The sequence below is a fragment of the Anolis sagrei genome, chromosome X, assembly GCF_037176765.1.
Source record: "Anolis sagrei isolate rAnoSag1 chromosome X, rAnoSag1.mat, whole genome shotgun sequence".
Classification (NCBI taxonomy): domain Eukaryota; kingdom Metazoa; phylum Chordata; class Lepidosauria; order Squamata; family Dactyloidae; genus Anolis; species Anolis sagrei.
This window is the reverse complement of record NC_090034.1, coordinates 83532090-83557620: the sequence shown is the minus strand read 5'-3', so window position 1 is coordinate 83557620 and position 25531 is coordinate 83532090. Positions and strand designations below refer to the sequence as shown.

General features: G+C 41.5%; 2 protein-coding genes across 2 annotated transcripts in view; both read left to right on the top strand.

Moving 5' to 3' along the window:
- The first annotated feature begins 374 nt into the window (after positions 1-374).
- Positions 375-8535, top strand: FAM229A (family with sequence similarity 229 member A). The gene is made up of 3 exons (XM_067473318.1): positions 375-474; positions 4279-4418; positions 8384-8535. The coding sequence occupies exons 2-3, from the start codon at positions 4300-4302 to the stop codon at positions 8484-8486; spliced, it is 222 nt and encodes a 73-aa protein (XP_067329419.1). The 5' UTR covers positions 375-474; positions 4279-4299; the 3' UTR covers positions 8487-8535.
- A 1952-nt stretch (positions 8536-10487) lies between these two features.
- KPNA6 (karyopherin subunit alpha 6) overlaps positions 10488-25531 on the top strand; it is a 32656-nt gene continuing 17612 nt past the window's right edge. The window contains exon 1 of the mRNA XM_060784127.2: positions 10488-10596. Coding sequence (XP_060640110.1) covers positions 10593-10596 — 4 coding nt within the window. The 5' untranslated portion in view covers positions 10488-10592. The remainder of the gene's footprint in view (positions 10597-25531) is intronic.

Sequence of the window (25531 nt, the reverse complement as noted above, 5' to 3'; positions counted from 1 at the left end):
AGGAGGTGGGACCGAGAGCAGGGCCCCTCCAGAAGATCTTAACAACCTTGATGGTTCATAGGGGAGAATCCGTTCGGACAGGTAAACTGGGCTGTGGTCGTTTAGGGATTTATAGGTCAACACCAGTACTTTGAATTGTGCTCGGAAGCTAATTGGCAGCCAGCGGAGCTGACGCAGCAGAGGAGTAATATGCTCCCTGTACCCCGCTCCTGTTAGTAATCTGGCTGCCGCTCATTGGACTAGTTGAAGCTTCCGGGCAGTCTTCAGAGGCAACTCCATGTAGAAAGCGTAGTCTTCCCAGCCAAGAGAAGGACAGGGAGGCTTGTGATGCGAGCGCCATGCGCTGCCCGGGTCACAATGCCCCTGGGAGGTCACCTGCCTCTCTCTGGGCTCCATCCCAGCCTCTTGCCCTTTGCAAGACGGCACAGCAGGCTGGCTGGTTGACTTCAGGGAGCATTCCTCTGCCTTTGAGAGGTAAGGACAGGCAGATGGAGGGGGCGAGAGAAGGAAAGGGGTTAGGGGGGAGTAGGAGAACCCTAAACCTCACAGCTGGGAGACCCATCAAGTCCAACTCTACTGGGAGATGCCAATTCAACCTCAATTGGAAGATCTCCCAAAAGAGAGAGCCCACAACCCTTTGGACTAGTTCCTCTTAGACAAGGTGTTCTTCCCAATATTTAGGAGGAATATTTTTTTTTCTTCTTAATTGGAAAAAAAACTTCTTCCACAATTGGTTGTGTGAGCATTTTTCTGTATCAGTGGGATAGTTTGGGCTAGCTTCAGCTGGACTCTCTAAGATCGTACTTGTCAGATGGCATCCAGAACCTTTGAAGGGTACGTTGAAGCCAGAATATGCCCCAAAGGGGGTTGTTCATTGCCCACTCACATGGGAGGCACCAATCTGGGAGTCAGCTGCATTAAGATCACTACTGACCAAAGATCACTACTGACCGAAAGGTCATGAGTTCGAAACCAGCCCAGGTCAGAGTGAGCTTCCGACCAATTCATGTAGCTTGCTGTCGACCTTTGCAGCCCGAAAGACAGTTGCATCTGTCATGAGGGGCCAGGAGGGCAGTTCCATTTTGCCTCCAGTGTCATCAGTTGGGAGCCCCCCTCCCCCCCCCAGCACCAACCGCTGCTCTGAGATCAGAGTGAAGAGAGAGGCCAGGAAGACTGTTCCATCTTGTCTCCTGCACTGTGCTTATAATATAATATAATATAATATAATATAATATAATCTATATAAATAAAAATGTTATGTTCGTTTGTGGGATTAACAGAACTCAAAAACCACTAGACGAATTGACTCCAAATTTGGACACAAGACACCTAACAACCCAATGTATGATCTTCACTCAAAAAAGATTTTGTCATTTGGGAGTTGTAGTTGCTGGGAATTATAGTTCACCTACAATCAAAGAGCATTCTGTACCCCACCAATGATGGAATTGAACCAAACTTGGTACACAGTTCTCCCATGACCAACAGAAAATACTGGAAGGGTTGGGTGGGCAGTGTCCTTTGGTTTTGGAGTTGTAGTTCACCTACATCCAGAGAGCACTGTGGACTCAAACAATGATGGATCTGGGCTAAACTCTACACAAATACTCAATATGCCCAAATGTAAACATTGGTGGAGTTTGGGGAAAACAGAATCTTGACATTTGGGAGTTGTAGTTGGGATTTATAGTTCGCCTACAATCACAGAGCATTCTGAATCCCACCAACAATAGAAGCGGGCCAAACCTCCCACACAGAACCCCCATGTGGGTCACAGCAACACGTGGCAGGGGACGGCTAGTATAATATAATATATTGTATATACATATAATACTGATAATATTATAATGTAATACAATATACTACTACTAATAAAATGATATTATAATTATATATTTTATATTAAATGTAATATTACTAATAATATTACAATATAATGTTATAGTACAATGTAATATATAATATTAATATTGTGCTATGATAATAATATATTGTATTTACTTTTTACTTATAAGCCACTCTGAGCCCCCTTCGGGGTGAGAAGGGTGGCATATACATGTTGTAAATAAATAAATAGGAAATTTAAGTACCGCATATGCGGGGAGGCTAATTTAACTAATTTACGACGCCATAAAAATCTCCAGCAAGCATGCAAAGAATGAGGAAGTACTTCATCAGTGTCACAAATGGACGGTGAAGCTACAGCTCCCCTGGTGGCCAGAATACCCTCATCAAAAGCTGGAATGTTAAATAGCCTCTGTGTGTCTGTCTATATATGTTGTGTGTCTATGGCATTGAATGTTTGCCATGTATATGTACATTGTAATCCACCTTGAGTCCCTTGCGGGGTGAGAAGGGCAGAATATAAATACTGTAAATTAATAAAATAAATCTCCACACTTCTCTAGCCTTTTAGGACGTCAGATAGAAATCATCCCCAGGTGGTTTATAGAGTGATGATATACGGCAGCTATTGTGTTCCACAGATAGGATTTCAATGTTGTTCACTTCTGTGAGAGAGGTTGCAGAGATTGCTACACTAGATCGTACAAAAATGGCACTACCATATTGTCTGTGAAGTTGTTCCACTGCCAATTGCATTCTGATGTCTCTGTGTGTTTCCTGTATACATAAGATGTCACACGAAATGTCCTCAGACATTTTGGCCAATAGTTCTTCCTTAGCAAGTGACAAACCTTCTATATGAATAGACATTAATAGACATTAATTAACAGAAGTGGAGTGGGCAGATCAAAAGACAACCTGGCAAAACGGCACTACCTAAAACAGTGTTTCTCAACCTGGGGGTCAGGACCCCTGAGGGGGTCGCGAAGGGGTGTCAGAGGGGTCACCAAAGAACATCAGAAAACAGTATTTTCTGATGGTCATGGGGATTTCATGTGGGAAGTTTGAGCCAATTCAATTGTTGGTGGAGTTCAGAATATTCTTTGATTGTAGTGAACTATAAATCTCAGCAACTACAACACCCAAAAGTCAAAGTCTATTTCCCCCAGACTCCACCAGTGTTCACATTGGCACATAGTGAGTATTTGTGCCAAGTTTGGTCCAGATCCACCATTGTGTGAGTCCACAGTGCTCTCTGGATAGAGGTGAACTACAACTCCCAAACTCAAGGTCAATGCCCATCAAACCCTTCCAGTATTTTCCGTTGGTCATGGGAGTTCTGTGTGGCAAATTAGGTTCAAATACATTGCTGGTGGAGTTCAGAATGCTCTTTGATTATAGGTGAACTATAACTCCCAGCAACTACAACTCCCAAATTACAAAATCAGTCCTCCCCCAACCCCACTAGCATTTACATGTGGGTGCATTGGGTATTTGTGCCCAGTTTAGTCCAGTGAATGAAAATACATCTTACATAATTGATATTTACATTATGATTTATAACAGTAGTGAAATGACTGTTATGAAGTAACAACAATAACAATGTTATGGTTGGGGGTCACCACAACATGAGGGACTGTATTAAGGGGTCATGGCATTAGGAATGTTGAGAACCACTGACCTAAAAGAATCCCACACCTTGTGTGACTGTGGAGCAGAACAAGCAACTCCGCATCTGTATGCTTGTCCACTATACCCTGCCTCATGTACAGAGGAAGAATTGTTGGAGGCTACAGACAGTACTGTTGCCCGTTTTTGGTCAAAAGATATTTGGCCGCCTGCATTCCTTCTATTTTTATCAGTTTTATACTAATTTATGCAATGCTTTTGACACGACATAAATAAGGATGTCACATCCCCAAATCCCCAGCCGCCATGGCTTAGGTTGGCAGGGGATTGTTTTCGTATCAGAAACTGCCAGTCACTTCTGGTGTGAGCAAATTGGCCATATGCAAGGACGTTGCCCAAGGGACGCCTGGATGTTTTGATGTTTTTACCATCCTTGTGGGAAGTTTCTCTCATGTCCCCGCATGGGAAGCTAGAGCTGACAGAGGGAGCTCAACCCACTCTCCCCAAATTCAAACCACTGACCTGCCAGTCAGCAATCCTGCCAGCACAAGGGTTTAACCCACTGGCAGAGGATGATATGAACTGGTCCAAAACACATCATTTCAAATAGTCCTTTACCAGCTTGAAATGATCTTATGAGGGGAAAGGAGATCCTGAAAGGGTACTGGGTACAGCTTCATTGTCTCCGAGTGGGGTCTGGCTGTCTCCCCATAGCTCTTCCTGAACAGTTCTCCTCTTCCTATGGGGCACTTTTTGGGATTGGAGGAAGACCCCAACCTCCCTGACCCTTTCCTGCTTCCGCAGACAGATCTGGGGCTCTTGGTCATGAGCTCCCAAGAGACCCCACAAGGTCGGAGATTTCCCATAGAGGCAGGAGACTCTCCCAGCCTGGCGACGGCACCCGAAACACAGGAGCCAGTGGCACCTGAGCGCCCTGGAAGCAGGTGAGACAAACGATAGAGAGAGAGATGTAGACAAAGGGATAGATAAAGAGATAGAAAGAGAGAGGAATAGAGAGATAGATAGATAGACAAAGAGATAAATAAAGAGATGGATGGCTGGGTGGGTGGCTGGATGGATAGATGGTATCATTGAAGTGATAAGATTGGATGGATAGGGCAAGATGGATGGATGGTATCCTTGAAGTGACTGGCTTGACTCTGAAGGTGCTGGGGGTGGTGACGGTCGACAGGGAGCTCTGGCATGGGCTGGTGCATGAGGTCACGAAGAGTCGAAAGTAAGTGAACGAATAAACAACAAGATAGATAGATAGATAGGTAGACAGAGATGGCGATAGATACAGAAAGAGATGGATGGATGGATGGATAAGATAGATGGATAGACGGATAGACGGATAGATAGATAACCTGCTGCATATCTTTGTTATGGCACCCCCTTTATGGCTGCCTTCCCCTCGGCAACCCCATTAGCACCAATATTTAACTTTAGGTGTCAAGTGAAAAGGATAACTTTATATTACAGCCTTTGAGGCTAATTCTTCATAATCCTTAAATTGTATGAGCATATCGATTTTGCATTTTCCCCTATTTTCAGCAGAATTTCTGGTATAGTAGAGTATGGCGTATAGTATGAGTTAGGCCTATTTTTAATCGTTATTCTCAAGCAACCAGAAACTACATTTATTCAGCATCTATCTGCTATGGATTCACTGAGAGGCTACTGTAGTAACAACAACAACAACAACAACAACAACAACAACGTATGTTATATTATGCAATATGGTATCAGTTAGACCTATATTCTCAAGGAATAGAAACTACCTTTCTTCTGCATCTGCCAATTCCTATCGGTGTTATGGGTTCACTGAGATGATATTGTAGTAACAACAGCAGCAACAACAACAACAATGTATGGTATATGTATGGAATGACTTAGGCCTATATTTATAGTTATTCTCAAGCTATAGAAACTACATTTATTCTGCGTCTACCAATCCCCATCAGTGCTATGGGTTCACTGAGAGGCTACTGTAGTAACAACAACAACAACAACAACAACAACAACAACAACAACAATGTATGGTATATAATGCAGTATGGTATGAGTTAGGCCTATATTCTCAAGGAATAGAAACTACCTTTCTTCTGCATCTGCCAGTTCCCATCGGTGTTATGGGTTCACTGAGATGCTACTATAGTAACAACAACAACAACAACAACAACAATGTATGGTATATTATGCAGTATGGAATGACTTAGGCCTATATTTATAGTTATTCCCAAGCTATAGAAACTACATTTATTCTGCGTCTACCAATCCCCATCAGTGCTATGGGTTCACTGAGAGGCTACTGTAGTAACAACAACAACAACAACAACAACAATGTATGGTATATAATGCAGTATGGTATGAGTTAGGCCTATATTCTCAAGGAATAGAAACTACCTTTCTTCTGCATCTGCCAATTCCCATCGGTGTTATGGGTTCACTGAGACGCTACTGTAGTAACAACAACAACAACGTATAGTATATTATTCAGTATGAAATGACTTAGGCCTATATTTATAGTTATTCTCAAGCTGTAGAAACTACATTTATTCTGCGTCTACCAATACCATCAGTGCCATGGGTTTACTGAGAGGCTACTGTAGTAACAACAACAAGAACAACAAGAACAACATATGATATATTATGCAGCATGTTATGAGCTAGGCCTATTTTAATAGTTACTCTCAAACAATAGTTACTCTCAATCAATCCCTATCAGTGCGATGGGTTCACTGAGAGCCAAAGGTAAGGTAAGGTTTTCCCCTGACATTAAGTCCAGTCATGTTCGAATCTGGGGGTTGGTGCTCATCTCCATTTATAAGTTGAAGAGCTGGCGTTGTCCGTAAACACCTCCAAGATCATGTGGCTGTCATGACTGCATGGAGTGCATTTACTTCCTGCCAGAGTGGTACCTATTGATCTACCCACATTTGCATGTTTTTGAACTGCTAGGTTTGTTCCATCTCCCAGGAGCCTGGTTTGCCTTACTTTATAGTTGCTTGAGGTTGCTTCCGCTTGCATTTTCTCCCAGGGCTGCTGCATCTTTGCAAGAGTCCTAAAGGTTAATAGTATCAGAGTCTACAGGCCTCTTTGCAACCATTGGCTTAGAGAGCAGCTCTTTGAGTTTAGGGACCGCCTTTTCTCCCAGGGAAAGATCTCCATTTTAGATTCTCCCCTGCCTTTTCAGTTTGAGGAAAGATTTCAGACGTGCTGATGGCTAAGCAGTTAGCTCTGGGAGAACCATTGCAAAAACTATAAACTGAGTAAGATAAGTATTAAGCTATGCTGAGTTAGTTTAGATAGTATATTGTGTATTGAGCTGTGTTGAGATATTTTAGACAGATAAGCTTAGTTGAGAAGATTGAGTTATAGTTATAGAAAGAGAGTCGTGACTACCTTGTCTCCAGGACTGACTTTAAGTTATAGAAAGGGAAAAAGCCTGCCTTTTTCTAAACCACAACAGCTTTAGGTTAGGGTGTTAAGATTCCAGAATCTTATCTGCCATCTGGAGAAAGGGTTGCCTCTGTAACTATAGGAAAGAAAGAATATTTTTGTAGCTTCATCTATTGACTGTTTCTTTGCAGTTGTATGAACTGTGCCAAGTCTTCAAGGACTTTGTGTAAATAAATTTTCTTTTTTGATGTTTAAAACCAATACTGGTCTCAGTTGCTTAGTATCTTAAGTTTTCAAGATAGACAACTGCAGTTCTCTCAGCTATAGAGAGAAGCACGTCGCAGTCTTATTTTTTTATAGCGTCTGGGCGGATGGCACAAGGTTGGCAGAAGCCTGGCTAACAGCGGGAGCTCAACCTGCTCCCCGGATCCGAATCGGCAACCGGTCAGCAAGTTCAGTTGATCAGCGGTTTAACCCACTGCGCCACCGGGGGCTCCTTCACTGACAGCCTACTGTAATAATAATAATAATAATAATGCAAAATAAAATCCCAGGTGACAGAAGGATTACAGAGAAACAACTGGAATAGCTGACACGATATGAGGATTTAAAAATCGAACTGCAAAGACTGGCACAAAAGAGTAAAGGTGGTCCCAGTGGTGATCGGCACACTGGGTGCAGTGCCTAAAGACCTTGGCCTGCACTTAAACACAATCAGCGCTGACAAAATTACCATCTGCCAGCTTCAAAAGGCCACCTTACTGAGATCTGCACACATTATTCGCTGATAAATCACATAGTCCTAGACACTTGGGAAGTGTCCAACGAGTGATCCAATACAACAGCCAGCAGAATAATCTTGTTTGCTGAGAACTCATATTGTTGTGTTTCAAGTAATAATAATAACAACAATAATAAATGCATTACCCACTTCTCATTAATAATAATAATAATAATAATAATAATAATGAATGTATTACCCCCTGTACTTATTCAATGTGATAATAATAAGTATAATTATATTTCCTGTCTCTCCTTATCTAGTCAATGCTATGCAATGCTGGGATTTGTAGTTTGGTGAAGAACTAGCATTCTTAATAATAATAATAATAATAATAATAATAATAATAATAATAATAGTGTAAGGTACAGTATAGTGTATGGTGTGAGTTGGGCCTGTTTTTAATAACAGGCCCAACTCTTAACTACATTTATCCGGCATCAATCTCCATATGGTGCCAGTGAACTAAGAGTCTATTCTATATTAATTCTATAGCATAAATACACCTAATGCTATGGAATTCTGGAATTTGCAGTGCGGAGAGATGCTAGCCCTCTTGAAAGGGGCTTAAAAAGCCAAGGTTCTATAGCCTTGAGCCATGGCAGTTGAAAGTGGTGCCAAACTGCACTAATTCCACAGTGTAGATGCTCCTGTAGGGATGTATATGTTGATGGGATCTAGTGTGTATTCCTGCATTACGAGCTCTTTCTCTTTTTCCCGGTCCAGGCAGCTGCGAAGATGTCCCGGGTGCCATTGCCTGACCTTGCCCAACGTCCCCATTGACGTCTACATTGCCATGGGAGGCAGCCACCGGCCACGGACCACCTGAGGCTCCCCCAGCACAAAAGGCCACAACAGCCGCCCCCCCCCCCTTGGGAACACGCAGACGGACAGACGAGGGGCGGCCGCGCAGGAAGCCACACAAAACAGCGACCCACATTTTAATAAAAGGACACCTTAAAATGTTTCGGTGGCCATCGTTCCTGGAGGCCTGCTTTGCTTCTCTCTCTTTGTGAGAAAGGGATGGAGTGGGGCCACAATTCGTGGCCTTGTCTGAACTTGGGGGCCTAGGGCTGAGGCACGTAGGATCATAGAGATAGAGAGGGCCCCTTCTGTCAAGCAGGAGAACACAATCCAAGCCCTCCAAACAGAGGGCCATCCAAGCCCATAGACAGAAGCAGGTTCATGGAGAAATAGGGTTATAAATCCTAGAGTTATAATAGACCCCAAGGGACATCCAGTCAAACTCTGTCCTGTGAGGCAGGAAGACACCATCCAAGTCCTCCTGACAGATGACCATCCATCCCTAGAAATGATTGAAATAGATAGATAGGTAGATAGATATGATTAAGAGAGTTATATCGTAGGTATATCATAGAATTCTAGAGTTGGAGGAGGCCCCAAGGGCCATCCAGTCCAACCTGCTTTTGCCAGGCAGAACATAATCCGATCCCTATCAACAGAGGGTCATCAGAGTCCAAAGACAGAAGCAGGGTCATGGAGAAAAAGGGCTGTAGGATCAAAAGATTCTAGATTTATAACAAACCCCAAGGGCCACCTAGTCCGACTACCATTTGTCAGATAGGTGGGCACAATCCAAGCCTTCCCGACAGATGTCCATCTACACCTCCAGAGAAGGAGACTCTGCTTTCCATTCCGCTTTGAGTGTTTCCATCTTGAAAGTTCACAGAATAAATAGAATACCCAAAGCCCTCCCCTCGACCGCCACTTGAGGAGCGCCCCTCAGCTCACAACAGCCCTAGCAATCCGGGGGGAGCCTCAGCTTTTTTGCCTCGCTGCCAGGCAATCCTCTTCCCAAAGAGGCCGGGCCCTTGAGCCTCGCCTCGCCCCTCTCGTTCCTGCTCCACCTGGCCACTGGGTGCGCAAGCAGAGCTGGCGCTCAATCGTTCTCTGTGTTCAATCCCTTCCCCATGACCGGCTCCCTTTCCCGATCCCCCGGCCCTCCACCCGCCTCCTCTCCTCTCCCCAATCCACGGGTGGGCCAAGGGGCGAAGCCGCCGTGCCTGGTCTGCTTCCGGTCCAGAGGCGTGTCTGAAGACCCCAGCGTGCGCACCAAAAGTCGCCTCTTCTCTTGACTTTCTCTTCAGCCATTGGGACCAAGAGAGAGAGAGAGAGAGAGAGCCCCTCCGGCTGGAGGTATCTCCCACCTCCGCTCCCTCCTTTGTTTTTGCGCCTACCTTCAGGAAAGGTGGGCATCTCCACCTCTCTCTCTCGGTCCCAATGGCTGAGGAGAAAGTCAGGAGAAGAGGTGACTTTTGGCGCACACGTCGGGGTCTTCAGGCACGCCTCCGGACCCAAAGCGGGCCAGGCAAGGGAGCAAGTGCGGCAAGTGTAGTTACTGGGATGTATAGTTCACCTACAATCAAAGAGCATTCTGAACTACACCAATGATGGAATTGAACCAAATATGGCACACAGAACTCCCACGACAAACAGAAAATATATATCAATGATTGGTTGGGGGGAGGGGAGGGGCGCCAAAATACGGTTTGCTTACCATTGAAAATTACCTAGGGCCGCCTCTGCACAGATATATAAACCCCTTTTTTCCCAGCTCCAGCAGACCTCACTACCTCTGAGGATGATTGCCATAGATGCAGGCGAAACGTCAGGAGAAATGCCTCTAGAACATGGCCATATAGGCCGAAAAAACCCACAAGAACCAAGGCCACTTTCTTGGGGCGCTTGTCTCTTTAAAAAGGGGCGTGTCCGGGGAGGTCCCACCGCGAAGGCTTTTTTGTCCCCCGCCGCTTCCCGTCGCCCTCCTCTTCCCCCCTCCCTATTGAAGCCCCACCCCTTCCGTTCCGGCTGCCCCTATTGGTCCGGCCCTGCCGCCATATTGTCGCCGGAGGAAGCGGCAGCGGAGGAGGCGGTGGCGGCCCCAGCTGCGGCCCGCGCGACGGAGGAGGCAGACATGGGTGAGGCCCGCTCCCCTCGCCCTTTCCCTTCCCCGGGCTCCGGAGGGGCCTCTCTGGGCCTGGGTATCGGCCTTTCCTTTCCGGGAGGCCTCGGCCTCGCCCAAGACTCCTTCCCGGCCCCTCAGGCCTGCCTTGCGCACGCCGGAAAGACGCCCTTCTGAGGGGGACAGGCCTTTACGCAGATGGATTCATCATCTGATATTAATTACATCGAGTGTTTGAGGCATTTTAAAATTCTGACCGTGATATTAGGCATTATTATTATTATTATTATTATTATTATTATAGTGTGTGTATATTGAAGCCTCAGAGAGGAAAGGGGTCACTCTCCCAGCTTTATAGTATTATTATGAGTATTATTAATAATAATTTAATAATAATAATAATGTTATTATAATAATATAATATATATATATATAAATACTCTCTGCATAATGAGTACCTTAAAAACAAAAGCACCAATGAACGAAATCACACCAAATTTGCAACAAAACGCCTCACAACACAAGGAGTGACCATCACTCAAAAAAATTACCAATTTGTCATTTGGGAGTTGTAGTTGCTGGGATTTCTAGTTCACCTACAATCAAAGAGCATTCTGAACTCCACCAACGATGGGATTGAACCAAACTTGGCCAACAAAACTCCCCTGACCAACAGAAAACACTAGAAAGGTTTGGTGGGCATTGACCTTGAGTTTTGGATTTGTAGTTCACCTACATCTAGAGAGCACTGTGGACTCAAACAATGATGGATCCGGACCAAACTTGGCACGAATACTCAATAGGCCCAAATATAAACACAGATTCATCAGAGCCGTTCAGCAGTGGAACTCTCTGCCCCGGAGTGTGGTGGAGGCTCCTTCTTTGGAAGCTTTTAAACAGAGGCTGGATGGCCATCTGTCAGGGGTGATTTGAATGCAATATTCCTGCTTCTTGGCAGGGGGTTGGACTGGATGGCCCCCATGAGGTCTCTTCCAACTCTTTGATTCTATGATTCTATGAGATGGAGTTTGGGGAAAATAGTCCTTGACATTTGGGAGTTGTACTTACTGGGATTTATAGTTCACCTGCAATCAAGGAGCATTCTCCACCCCACCAACGACAGAATTGGGGCAAACTTCCCACACAGAACCCTCATGACCAACAGAAAATACTGTGTTTTCTGGTGATCTTTTGCAATCCTTCTGACACCCCCTTACGACACCCCCCCCCCCCCCGGGTCCCAAACCCCAGGTTGAGAAATGCTGCCTTAAGGCCATCCGGTCCAACTCCCTTCACCAGGGCAAGAAAGGGCCATCCAGCCATTCACATATATGTATATGATAGATGCAGTATCATAGATTTGAAAGGGGCCCCTAAAGAAGGACAACTATATGTTCCATGTTCCAGGGTGGGCAAACCAGACAATCTCCACATCAACACTGGCAAAGAAACAGCAAGAAATACTGATTACCCATAAGCAGAAAGACATTACATATATTAGAAACCAACACTTTCTCATTACTTTAATTTCCAGATCAGCAGACTGGGCCACAGCAACGCGTGGCAGGGGACCGCTAGTATAGTTATATAATATATTATTTAGTGTTTGGGGCATTTAGGAATTATGACGATAATAGTCATTATTTTATTGCTAAAGTTTGTGTATATTGAAGCCTCAGAAAGAAAAGGGGTCACTCTCCCAGCTTTATAATATTATTATGAGTATTATTGTTAATAGTCATTTTAAAATAATAATAATGTTATAACATTATAATAACATATTATTATAATATTATTTAATTATATAATATGTTATTTTGTGTGGGGCATTTTAGAATTATGACGATTATAGCAGTCATTTTTAGTGCTGAAGTTTTCTCAGAAAGAAAAGGGGCCACTCTCCCAGCTTTATAGTATTATTATGAGTATTATTATTAATAGTCATTTTAAAATAATAATAATGTTATAACATTATAATAACATATTATAATATAATATAATTATATAATATATTATTTTGTGTCTGGGACATTTTAGAATTATGATGATTATAGCAGTCATTTTTATTGCTGAAGTTTGTGTATATTGAAGCCTCAGAAAGGAAAGGGGCCACTCTCCCAGCTTTATGATTTTATGAGTATTATTAATAGTCATTTTAAAATAATAATAATAATAATCTTATAATATGATAATGATATAATATAATAACATTATTCTATAGTCATTTAATAATCATTTTAAAATGATGATAATATTATAATATAATAATTATAATGATACAATATAATAACATTATTCTATATAATGATAATATTATTAGTTAGCGTTTGTGGCATTTAAAATTATGACAGTCATATCCGTAATTATTTTTATTGCTGAAATGTGTGTATATTGAAGCCTCAGAAAGGAAAGTGGTCACTCTCTCAGCTTTATGATATTATCAGTTTTATTAATAGTTATTTTAAAATAATAATCTGATAATATAATTATAATAGTATAAGATAATAACATTATTCTATATGATGATGATAATATTATTATTTAGTGTTTGGGGCATTTTAGAATTATGACGGTCATATCAGTCATTATTTTTATTGCTGAAGTTTGTGTATAGTGAAGCCTCAGAAAGGAAAGGGATAACTCAGCTTTATGATATTATGAGTATTATTAATAGTCATTTCAAAACAATAATATTCTTATAATATGTTAATTATAATAGTTTAATATAATAATATTATTCTGTATAATGATAATATTATTATTTAGTGTTTGGGATATTTTAGAATTATGACGATAATATCAGTCATTATTTTTATTGCTGAAGTTTGTGTATATTGAAGCCTCAGAAAGGAAAGGGGTCACTCTCCCAGCTTTATGATATTATGAGTATTATTAATAGTCATTTTGAAATAATGTCACTATTGCAATAACATTACAATATTATAATTACAATATAACAATATATAATCACATTATTTTCTGAGGATTCAATATATATGTATTTTAGCAAAAACGGTGCTCCATGCACTCATGCCGGCCACATGACCTTGGAGGTGTCTACAGACAACGCTGGCTCTTCGGCTTACAAATGGAGATGAGCACCACACCCCAGAGTCGGACACGACTGGACTTCATGTCAGGGGAAAACCTTTACCTTTACCTACCTTAGCAATAATAATAATTACTGATATTATTGTCATAATTCTAAAATCCCAAACACTAAATAATAATTAACAATGTTATTATTATAATAACATTACACTGTAATAATTATAACATAATCTAATAACAATTTATTATTATTATTATTTAGTGTTTGGTGCATACCAGATTCGGTATGGCTGATCTGAGATGGTTTTAAACAATTGATTTTAAAGTGGAGATAATTGATTTTAGTGTTTATGTATATTTATAGTTTATTTTATGTTCCAGCATTGAATGTTTGCCATATATATGTTGTGCGCCATCATGAGTCGGGCAGAATATAAATGCTTTAAATTATAATAATAATAAAATAATAAATAATGTTAGAATTAAGACGATAATATCAGTCATCCTTATTATTGTTAAAGTGCATGTATATTGAAACCTCAGAAAATAATGTTATTATATTGTTATAATTATTATATTGTAATGTTATTGTAATAATAACCATTATTATATTGAAACATCAGAAAGGAAAGAGGTCACTCTCTCAGCTTTATTTATGGTGTTATTATAATAACTTTATTCTTATACTTCGCCACCATCTCCTCGAAGGGACTCGGGGCGGCTTACTTACGGGACAAAATTCCCACAGACACAAATACAAAACAATCCATCAAAGCAAAAGCACAATTAAAATAAAAAACATATTTAAATATACCAATCCAGATAGAAGCACAATTCAATAAAACATATAAGAGTATAAAACAGCAACGTTAAAACTCAGTCAAAACAATATTAGACAAAACCAATTGCCAGTAGTACAATGGGCGGGACCATTATTATTAGTATTATTAATAATTTAAAATAATAATGTTATTATAAAATAAACATTTTACAATATAATAATTATAACGTAATAACATTATTATATAATTATTATTTAGTGTTTGGGGCATTTCAGAATCATGACAATACTATCAGTCATTATTATTGCTGAAGTTTGTGTGTGTTGAAGCCTCAGAAAGGAAAGAGGTCACTCTCTCACCTTTATGGTATTATTATGAGTATTATTAATAGACATTTTAAAATAATAATCTTATAATATGATAATTATAATAATATAATAACATTATACATAATGATATTATTATTTATTGTTTGGGGCATTTTAGAATTATGACGATCATATCAGTTCTTGTGGGTTTTTTCGGGCTATATGGCCATGTTCTAGAGGCATTTCTCCTGACGTTTCGCCTGCATCTATGGCAAGCATCCTCAGAGGTAGAGGTCTGCCACAGTCATCATGCATACAGAGCAATACAAGGAGAAGATCAGAAAACTCCTGGACCCTACTATATACAAAAAACTCAAGCAAGACCCAACTGCCAAAATAACCAGGAAAACCAACACCCTGATTAAGAACTCCTCAATAAACTTTGACATACGACAGCAGCTATGTAAATCGGAAGCCCATCCACCCAGGCTTTATGGACTCCCAAAAATCCATAAGGACTCCACCCCACTCAGACCCATCGTGAGTGCCATTGGATCCCCCACATACGACCTAGCAAAATTTCTTGCTGCACAGTTACAAAGCCATATTGGGCTCACTACACACTACATCAAGGATTCAGCCCACTTCATAGAAAAAATCAGCAATCTCAAGCTAAATACAAACGACAAACTGATCAGCTTCGATGTGGTATCTCTATTTACCATGGTCCCGGTAGCAGACACCATGGCACTCATCAACCAGAGGTTCCCAGAAGACATCACGGCTCTGTTTCACCATTGCCTCACCACCAGTTACTTTCAGTGGGACAATGAATTCTACGAACAGAAAGATGGAGTAGTTATGGGGAGCCCTCTCAGCCCAGTCATAGCTAACTTCTACATGGAACACTTTGAAAAACAAGCTCTTGAAACAGCAACCAAAAAGCCCACGATATGGTTCAGATATGTGGATGACACCTTCACCATTTGGAGCCATGGAGATGAAGAATTCAACAGGTTCCTGGACCATCTTAACAGCATCCACCCAAACATCCAGTTCACCATGGAAAAAGAAAATGAAGGAAGACTGCCTTTTCTAGATGTCCTAGTCATCCGCAAACCAGATCAACAATTGGGTCACACCGTCTACAGAAAACCCACACACACAGATAGATATCTACATAAAAACTCCAACCATCACCCAAGTCAAAAAAGAAGCACCATCAAAGCCTTGGCAGACCGTGCAAAAAGAATCTGCGAACCCCACCTCCTCCAAGATGAACTGAACCACCTCAACTGGGCTCTCCAGGCCAATGGATACTCCACCTCAGACATCAGAAGAGCTGCAAGACCAAGAACAAGCCACGAGAGTCAAGATGAAGATCCACCCAGAGGAAAAGTGTTCCTGCCATACATCAAGGGAACCACTGACCGCATAGGGAAGCTGATGAGGAAACACAACATACAAACAATCTACAAACCCACCAAGAAAATCCAACAAATGCTACGTTCAGCAAAGGACAAGAGGGATCCTCTCACCTCTGCAGGAGTCTACCGTATACCATGCAGCTGTGGACAAGTCTACATAGGGACCACCAAACGCAGCATTGCCCAAACACGAATCAAGGAACATGAAAGGCACTGCAGACTACTCCAACCAGAGAAATCAGCCATAGCAGAGCACCTGATGAACCAGCCTGGACACAGCATTTTATTTGAGAACACAGAAATGCTGGACCACACAAACAACCACCATGTCAGACTACACAGAGAAGCCATTGAAATCCACAAGCATGTGGACAATTTCAACAGAAAGGAAGAGACCATGAAAATGAACAAAATCTGGCTACCAGTATTAAAGAACTCTAAAATTATAACAGCTAAACAACAGAGAGGAAGAAACCAGGCACAGATTAACACCTCCCAGCAACAGATTTTCCCAGGTTCAGGCAGGCCTTCAAATGCTAATGAAGGTGATTAGCTAAACATTCACACCTAACTGCAGCAGGGAAGAGCTCCTTGCCACACCCCAGCCATTCCACAGATATATAAACCCATTGTCCTAATTCCAACAGACCTCTACCTCTGAGGATGCTTGCCATAGATGCAGGCGAAACGTCAGGAGAAATGCCTCTAGAACATGGCCATATAGCCCGAAAAAACCCACAAGAACTGAGTGATTCCGGCCATGAAAGCCTTCGACAATACATTGATCATATCAGTCATTACTATTGCTGAAGTTTGTGTATATTGAAGTCTCTGAAAGGAAAGAGGTTACTCTCTCAACTTTATTGCATTATTATGAGTATTACTATTAGGCATTTAATATTAAAAATAATGATGTTGTTTTAATAGCTTTATGTGTATTGAAGCCTCAGAAAGAAATGCTAGTTATTGCTGTTAGTATGATTATTATTATTATCATTATAATTAATATTACGTATTTAGCACAAGAGACAAAGTTTGCGTGGATTGGACCCTCATAAAGTAAAGGGTGCGCTCTCTCAGTCACATGTGGGGACAACTTTGAATGATGATTAGCAGGATTAGGATGAGCTTCTCTCTACTTTCCTTTTGCTGCCCTTTTTGTTTCAACATGTTTTTCATAGGTAAGCAAGGGAGCTGCTTCTTGGGATCTTTCATTTATCCTTTTAAAACTTATGGATGCTTTTGTATGATTTCCAATTGTTAGTAATGTGATTTTCAATTGTTTGGTCGCTCTCTCAGCCATTATTATTGTTATTATTAATATTATTGCACTGGTCTTCTCTGAAGCTTCTTATTGGGGTCTTTTATTGATTCTTTAGAAACTTGTGGGTATCTTTTTACATGGTTTTATTCTATTTAAAGTGATGGTTTTTAATCGTTTAAAACATTTTATTTAGGGTTTTTTTAGTGATCTCTGAAGGTGCCTCCCGCACCGCACTGCCTTTGGTCTTCCAGGTATTTTGAACTTCAACTCCCAGAAGGCTCTGCTGCCATCTTAACCAACAGACAGGAATTCTGGGAACTGAAATCCCAAACAGCTGGAAGACAAGCATTTTGAAAAACATTTAATTGTCAGGCCCACATCACTCTAGGGTCCTCTTCTGTCTGTCTGTCTGTCTGTCTATCTATCTATCTATCTATCTATCTGTCTGTCTATCATCGTCTGTCTTATCTGTCCATCTATCAGTCTTCCTATCTCTATCAATCTATCATCTTCCCAATTTGATCCATAATTAGATCTTACATATTACCACTGTTCCCTTTTAGAGACATAGTGCTCTCCTTACACTACCCCCGGGTCCTAATTTTGTCATCTGCATTTAGCACTTTAGCCATCAGCCCTATCCTGTGCACTACTCAGACCAGCGAAAGTTGTTAGATGTTCGCTATGTATTGTATTCTGTGGTGGTTTTATATTGTTGAAATGTTCTTATGAATTTTGTTTTCATATTTTAACTATGTTGAACCTCAGGCTTGTCCCCATGTGAGCCGCCCTGAGTCCTTTCGGGGAGATGGAGGCGGGGTACAAAAATAAAGTTGTTGTTCTTATTTTTCTTGTTGTTCTTCTTCTTCCCTTCCTATCTTCCTTCCTTCCCTGTCTCTCTTATCTATCATACCCTGTCTATTTATCTTCTCTGGCGTTTTCTAACTACCATCTCTCTATAAATCATCTTTTATCATTTGTCTGTCTACTGTACTTATCTTTCACCCATCTCTTATCTAAACACATACATACCCATACAGATATGTCCCCTCTAGCAGCTAATACAACGTAAATACAGTTATATTAAAGTACAAATGTTATAGTAATGATTCAGTCAGAACTACAAATTCCATCTTAAATTAAGATTTTATGTCAAGTGTTCAAGTTGTGTAGTCTAACATTTCTCTACTATTGGAATCTGTAATCCTGTTTGGGGGGGGGGTATTAATGTATTTTTGCTCACCAAAGGATTGCTTGTAGTCGCCAAGAGCTAGCCTTTTCCTCCTGGCCTTGTCTCCCCTTGATTGCCAGAAATCCAAAATAACAATTTTTCTTTAAAAACAAAACATAGTCTCTTCCTGTTCTGTCTTAGCTTTTAGGTTTAAGTCTTTGACTATTAGGCCTTTCCTCTGGCAGTTGCCTTTTCTCCAATACCAAACAGGCCTTGCTGGAGTGGGCTACCTGTCAACTTAAAAAAAAACCCCTGTGAATTTCATGTGATTCTTCACCATGGAGAACACAGAGGTGGTTTTGCCTGTTCCTGCCTCTGAAATATAGCTTGCAGCAATTATTGGCAATCTTTAATCTAGTTACCAACTCAGACTGATTCTGCTTGGTTTCCAAGATGAGATGCCTCCCTATAATCCAGTGGTTCCCATCCTTTTTTTCTTTTTTTTACCAGATACCACTCTTCAACATTAGTACCAAAAGGCTTATGAATCAGTTTTTGGTCAACTTTAGATTCAGTTTGATTATTTGGGGTGTTGTTTCAGAAAAGGATTGACCACCAGTTTTGTTTCTGATAGAGAACATGTGCCATTCAATAGTCACCCTTTGTTCGCCCACAGAAAACCATATTTAATGATCTAGAGCTGATGTGGTAGTTGTAATCTTTTGTGGGTAGTCAGCCTTTCCCTCCCGACATCGCCATTGCCTCGGCACTACAAGAGGGTTTCGCAAGACCAGTCGCTCTCATTGCTGCGTGGTTTCAAGGCAACGGTGTAATAATGGTGAAGCCATGGACCATATTTTCATTCTTACGGACCACTGGTAGTCCACGGACCACAGCTTGGGAACCACTGCTATAATCCAAGCAAAGTGTAAATAGTCTTTGCTAAGAGCTAAAATAACAATTCATTGTGGGAAGTCCCCCAAAAATGTTTTTCTTGGTAATTTTATAAATAGCTCACCTGTTTTTCTTAACTAGCGGCTGACAAGGGAACTTGAACTTTGGCCTCACCTTCCTGTCTACTACTTTGAGAGCTACAAGATATGCCATTCACCTACCTTTCACCAGTCCAGGTGGTCTGGGGTGACTTTACTTTTAGGGGAACATAGGCTAATTCTGCCAGAAAGAGGAGAACCTATCTTACATACAGTCTTGATATCCACAGAGAGTGCATTATGTCAGGTTGTTCTGTCTTGGTTAATTTACCCCACCCCCCCCCCACCCCCAATATCTAGGTTTGGTATGTGTACCCCTTCCTATCCACCTGTGTTCTTTCCCATTGTTTCCTAGGGCATAATCTGCTGCTGTGAAATGTCTTTTCATCTCTTCTCTGCCTTCTAGATTTCCTGGTGACAAGTGAATTTATTAAAAGATTGATATTTGAGAGCCTTTAGCTGGGTTTTGGGAGATGTATCACAGTTTCTTATTCTCTGCAGCTGAACTGGTGTGTTTATTGGCTGTTGATTAGCACACTGACTTTTTGTGGAGGATGTGGCATAGACATGGTTTTCCTGACATAGGATAATTTTCTGGACTTAATTAGCTACAGTTTCTTGTTCCCTCCCTTGGTAATGTACATGTCTAATTCTTGGGCATACAGGTTCCCTCTTGTGTCGTAAGTTCAGACAGCTAATGGAACTTACTCCTGAGGTTATAGGGCAGAATAATTATCTAGGAAAGCAATGGACAGTCAGCTATGTGGTTTTTGTAGCACGTTAGTTGTGTTCAAAGGGTACAGCAATTGAGACATCTTGCTTTTATTTTGTGTTACAGGATTTGTGGACTTTAAGCAAACAGAGCTTGTAACAACATTATTTCTCTTTGTGTCCACCGCCATCATGTAAATTAAAAGCAAGATATATTGACTCCTGTACTGTTTGAACGCAACTGACATGATACAAAATAATGTGCTTTGCTTTCCTAGATTCAAATGACACCAAAAAGTAAATTTCACTTGCAAGCAGATATGTTTTGTCCCTTTCCTTTGTTAATGCATTAGAGCTTAGGTCAAATAATGAAGATATTAACTTGACCACTTGTCGGAGCTGGAGTTTAAAGATGAATGCTTCCATAAATATTTGCACTGTAAAATTTTCTATTACGCCTGTTCCTCTGAATAATGTATTTTCTCACTCTTAGGACCTCCTCACACAGGGCATTTTTGCTCCGTCTTGTTGCTTTTATTTGCGGCAAAGATGGGGCCTGCCATGCGCCATCACATGACACATGGCAGTCCGTTTTAAGCTATAAGACAAGTGGCTTAATATTCTTCATAGGTCTGGCTTGGTGATTCCTGGTCTTCCCTACCCAATTAGTAGCATGTCCTGAACCTATTTACCTTCTGAAATGAGTTGAAATCTGGTAGTGTAATATGGAAGTGACACAGTTTTGGGGGCGGGGTGATGCTTGAATTATGTTTATTCCTAGAAGGGGGTTAATTTATTTTATTATGTGTCCTCTGGATAGTGTGGGACTGCAATTGCCAACTTTCCTCACCATTGACTATGCTGTCTAGGGCTGCTGGGATTTGTAAGCAGGCAACATCTGGAAAATCACCTTACCTCTGCTTTACTGAGGTGATCTACAAAAACAGACACAAGTCCTATTTAGCCTCCGAGAGTGATTTTGAGGAGGAGAAAGATATGCCGGTTCTCTCACTCACTCACTCACTCACTCACTCACTCACTCTCTTTCTCTGGTTGCCTTGAAATTCTTTCATTCAAGAGTTCCTTTGCGATTGTGCAATTGTGGAATTTTCAGTCCCAGAGTTTGTTTTGTGATTCAGGCAAGACCTTAATCCTTTTGAGGGATGCTTGAAAAGCAGGCTGACCTTGGTTTTGCAGTGTGATTATGCATCTGAGCATGTGCAAACAGCAGTTAAAGGGGCTTCTGGTGGGTTGGTGTGACAGCAGGATTGCATGGATCTAAAATATGGCAATGGAAACAGCAGTTTAGTAAAAAATTACCTTCTTGCTGTGCTGGTTAGATTCCTTGCTACTTCCCAGTGAAACTTTTGGCTGCTTGGACTGTGAAAAACCATTAAGCTGTCCAGAAGATGCTTGACATATTTTAAAAGGTAGAATTTATGTTGGAATAGGTTTTGTAATGTGGCATGAATTGTCCATTTCTTATATTTATGGAGCCACAAGAGGCTTTTGTGGTTATTGTAATGCTAGCACGACATGTTGTTGCTGCATGCTTTCCAGTTATTTCTGACCCATTCACAAAGGGATTTTGGAACAGTATTTGGTTGGTGGGGTTGCTTTTGCTTTCCTCTGAGCCTGAGAGCGGCTCATCCAAGGTCACACTGTGCATTTCAATGATTCGAACCGTGGTCTCCAGAGTCATAGATCAATGGACAAGTGATTATGCTGGCATAGAAGTGCATGGATTAGCCAGTGTAAACATTAAACAGCTGGGTACACTTTCTGAGTTTAAAACACAAGTAAAGACTAGTCTCTTCCAACAGACTAATTTGTATGTTTCATATGTTCTTTTAATGGGTATTTATTTGCTCAATCCACAGTTGTTCTCTGCTTCATTTTAGAGGGAGAGTCTGGTAAGAAATATTATTATTTACCTAGTTCACTGTTAACTAAGACAATTGTCACCCAGCCCTTCCTGTTCCGACTGTGGGAGAGGATGGGATGAGCTCTCCAATGACTTATTGCTGCAGTGATTGGTGTTGGTTGCAAGCCAGTTGCCACCCAAACTATTTGCATCCAGTAGGAAACTAGAAGTGCCAGTTTGACCACATTAATACTGGATCCCCTTGGATCACACTGTTCTGGCTGTAAGATTTCCCACTATCATCCAGTTGTCAAAACACAGGTGGCATTCAGGGGAGTCTCTGTTTGGCTTGTCAGAATGCCGCCCATATTATTTGGCACTGAGAGCTGGAAAAGGCTGAGAGTTGAACGCCTGGGCATTTGGATGCTGTCACTGAGGCATCTGTGCTATGGCTGCCTCGCAGGTCCTATGAATGAGACCCATGTACCTTTTCTGGCTTGCTAGGGTGAAGAGGCCACCTTGGAACAATACCCAGCAATGTCATTTATTTGAAGGAAACCAGTGACACCCTACATCCCAGACCATTTTCGTTTCCTCCCTAATCCTGGACTCTGTTTGGTCAGCAAAGTAGCGCATTCCAGGGATATTTGGGTGCAGCAAAATCTTTTGTGCCCCATTTCGATTGAGGCAGGAGAGAGTCCAGCCACCCGTGACCATTGCACCAGGCCCAGAATTGTGAGAATAAAGCGTGAGGGAATTTTGTTTTTCCCAGCACAGAGTGTACTGTGCTCAAAGCTCTTGGCTCCAGCAACTCATCTTATGGTCAGAGCAGATTCTGGTTTTTTTCTGTCCCTGTCTCACACTTCCTCTCTCTCTTCTCTCTGTTGTACATTTTGATACACATTCTGTGACTCTTTGGAAGCTTCCTAGTAAGATTTGGAGCTCCCCAGCCTAAACAAATAGATTAAAATATCTCATCAGAAGACTGACAAATTGTACAAACCACACCAGGCACATACAGCCAGGCATAAATAATAGTAACCAGTATTTTAAAATTAAGATTGAGATTTATTAGACTACTTGGGAATTTTCATAGAAACTGCTACCTCTGTAGTGGAGTTGGGTGGCAGAGCACTTCCTTTTTGGACTGTTTTACAGACCTTTTCGTTCATGTTCACTAATCCCCTCCATCCACATGTCCCTGAACCAGATTGTGAGCCACTTTGATAAGTTATTTGCAGCTTGATTTTATATTAAATAGAAAGGATCTCTTTGCTGCCCTTCATTTTTGAGTATTGGCTGCAGTTTCCAGACTGACACTGGGCAGAGTGCAGTGGTGTGAATGTGGTCAAACAGGTATTTTCCTGACCTGGATGAATATCACAGTTGTTTGTGTTTATATAGACATATGCCTTCGAGGCACTTACTAACCATAGTGATCCCTTAGATTTTATAGGGTTTTCTTAGGGAAGCAACACTTAGAGGTGGTTTTGTCAGTATTTAGGCCACTTGTGTGCATATAATATGCCTCCAAGTTGCCTCATGATCTATGGCAACTCCATAATTTTCATAAAGTTTTCTTAGGGAAGAAATACTCAGAGATGGTTGGCCAGTTCCTTCCCATAAAACCTTATAGGAAAAGTAATGATCTTTAATGGAGGTCATCTTAAAAATTTCAGTAGCTGTTCTTAAGTCCAAATTTTAACCTTTTGATGGTAAAACACTCAGGTAGGTCTTGTGGCCTCTTTCAGAGGAAAAGGGATTTCTTTGCCTGTCCTTCAAGAAGAGGCAATACTTAATTTTAAATTGGAGAAGGCGAAAAGGAGGGAGCCCAGTGCTTCAGGGACATACTGGTCGAGCAGCATGGAGGTTTTTGTCTTTGGCAGGCAATCTGCCCAGGGAAATCCAGGACACGCAGCCCTTTCTGTCAAGCATCAGCGCTCTTTCCTGCGTTAGAAAACAGTGTTTTGGCCTTGTAGCTTTTGTGTCTTCTAGGCTGAGGGAATGGGGTGTTACCTGTAAAAGCACTGAATGTGGCAGCCGATGCTCAAGAGTTAGAGAGAGCTCCTTGTAACATTTCAGAGGGATGCCTTGGGTGACTTATTTTTGCAAGGGCCAACCTCAACAAATCTTGCCAAGAAAACCCGGTGATAGGTTTGCCTTAGGGCTGCCATAATTGAGAAACAACGTGAAGACACACAACACAAACAACAAACCATTTACCTCTATTACTTGTTTGAATTTAGCTGCCCATTTGGGGTTATCAGAACATGCCCTGGAGTCTTGAGAAACTGCAGAAAGCAACCATGTGAACATTTTTTGTAGAATTAATCGTGATTCAAGAAAATTCTTGTCAATTCGGAATTTTTATTGTCAGTGTTTCCCAACACTCGAACACCTTTTCCGACTGCTTTTTTAAAGATTTTCTTGTTATCATTACTGGATGCTGGCAACAAAACTCATGGCTGGCTAGACATAGCCAGCATGTTTTATTATGTAATCAAAATCAAATTGAAAATATCTTGTTCTTGTCCAAAGGGCTCAGGTTTCTCCTCCCTTGCATTTTATGCTTGCGCTGAAGTACACTGGGCTGGCAGAAGCAGATTTGGGGAATATGAGAGCATGAGTCAACTCTTCTGTCTATGAGTGTGTGGCGGGAAAGCTAGGTCCCAACCCATTGCTCCTTTCTTTTTAAAATTATTTTCTCATTCAGAAATGGTGGGAAAAATATATAAAGGCAGCTAATTTTGTTAAGGTCTGAAAGGGGTTCCTGAGCCGACGTGCTGTAAGCTCATTCATTTCGTCAAGAAAAGGAGCGTCTGAACAGGGCTCTGGGGTTTTTTTTGCACTCCAAAGAAATGAGCAAGCAGAAAGGTTTGGTAGCACTTAGTCATTCCCTAGTGATTACCACATGCCTGGCACTAAGTAAGGAAGGCCTCCTCCGCAGAACAACATCCCGGATGGATCCCCAACTTCCTTCCAAGGCGGGCCTTGAAATCTGCCTTGGCCTCAGCTGCCAAATACCTTGCGCTCCTGTGACTCCCTTGGCAGCAGGACCAAATGGGCTTACCCTCCAGTGCAGTCAGTTTGTCTGATTTAACTCATGATCCAGTCCCATATTGGTGGTGCTCTGCATTATAGCAAGGGGACCAAAATAACCCCTGAGTTAATAACTAGGAAATAAGCATGACGATATTTCATCCTCCTCAGTGATAAGACTCTTGACAGTCTCAATTTCTTATGAGGAACAGTTTGGAATGTGGACCAGCTGGTCCAGGCAGCAACCCAAGCAGTGGATGCAGAGTTTGCAAAGTTGGTGTGTGGGCCTCACATTTAGATGAGTGTGGGAACGACGTGGCCTCCAGGATTTTGAAAAATGGC

Bases quoted from the DNA above. Each gene is read 5' to 3' on its own strand.
- FAM229A (XM_067473318.1), top strand. From the start codon at position 4,300: ATGAGCTCCCAAGAGACCCCACAAGGTCGGAGATTTCCCATAGAGGCA. The intron at 4,419-8,383 runs GTGAGACAAACG...TTCCCGGTCCAG, and splicing joins CCTGAGCGCCCTGGAAGCAG to GCAGCTGCGAAGATGTCCCG.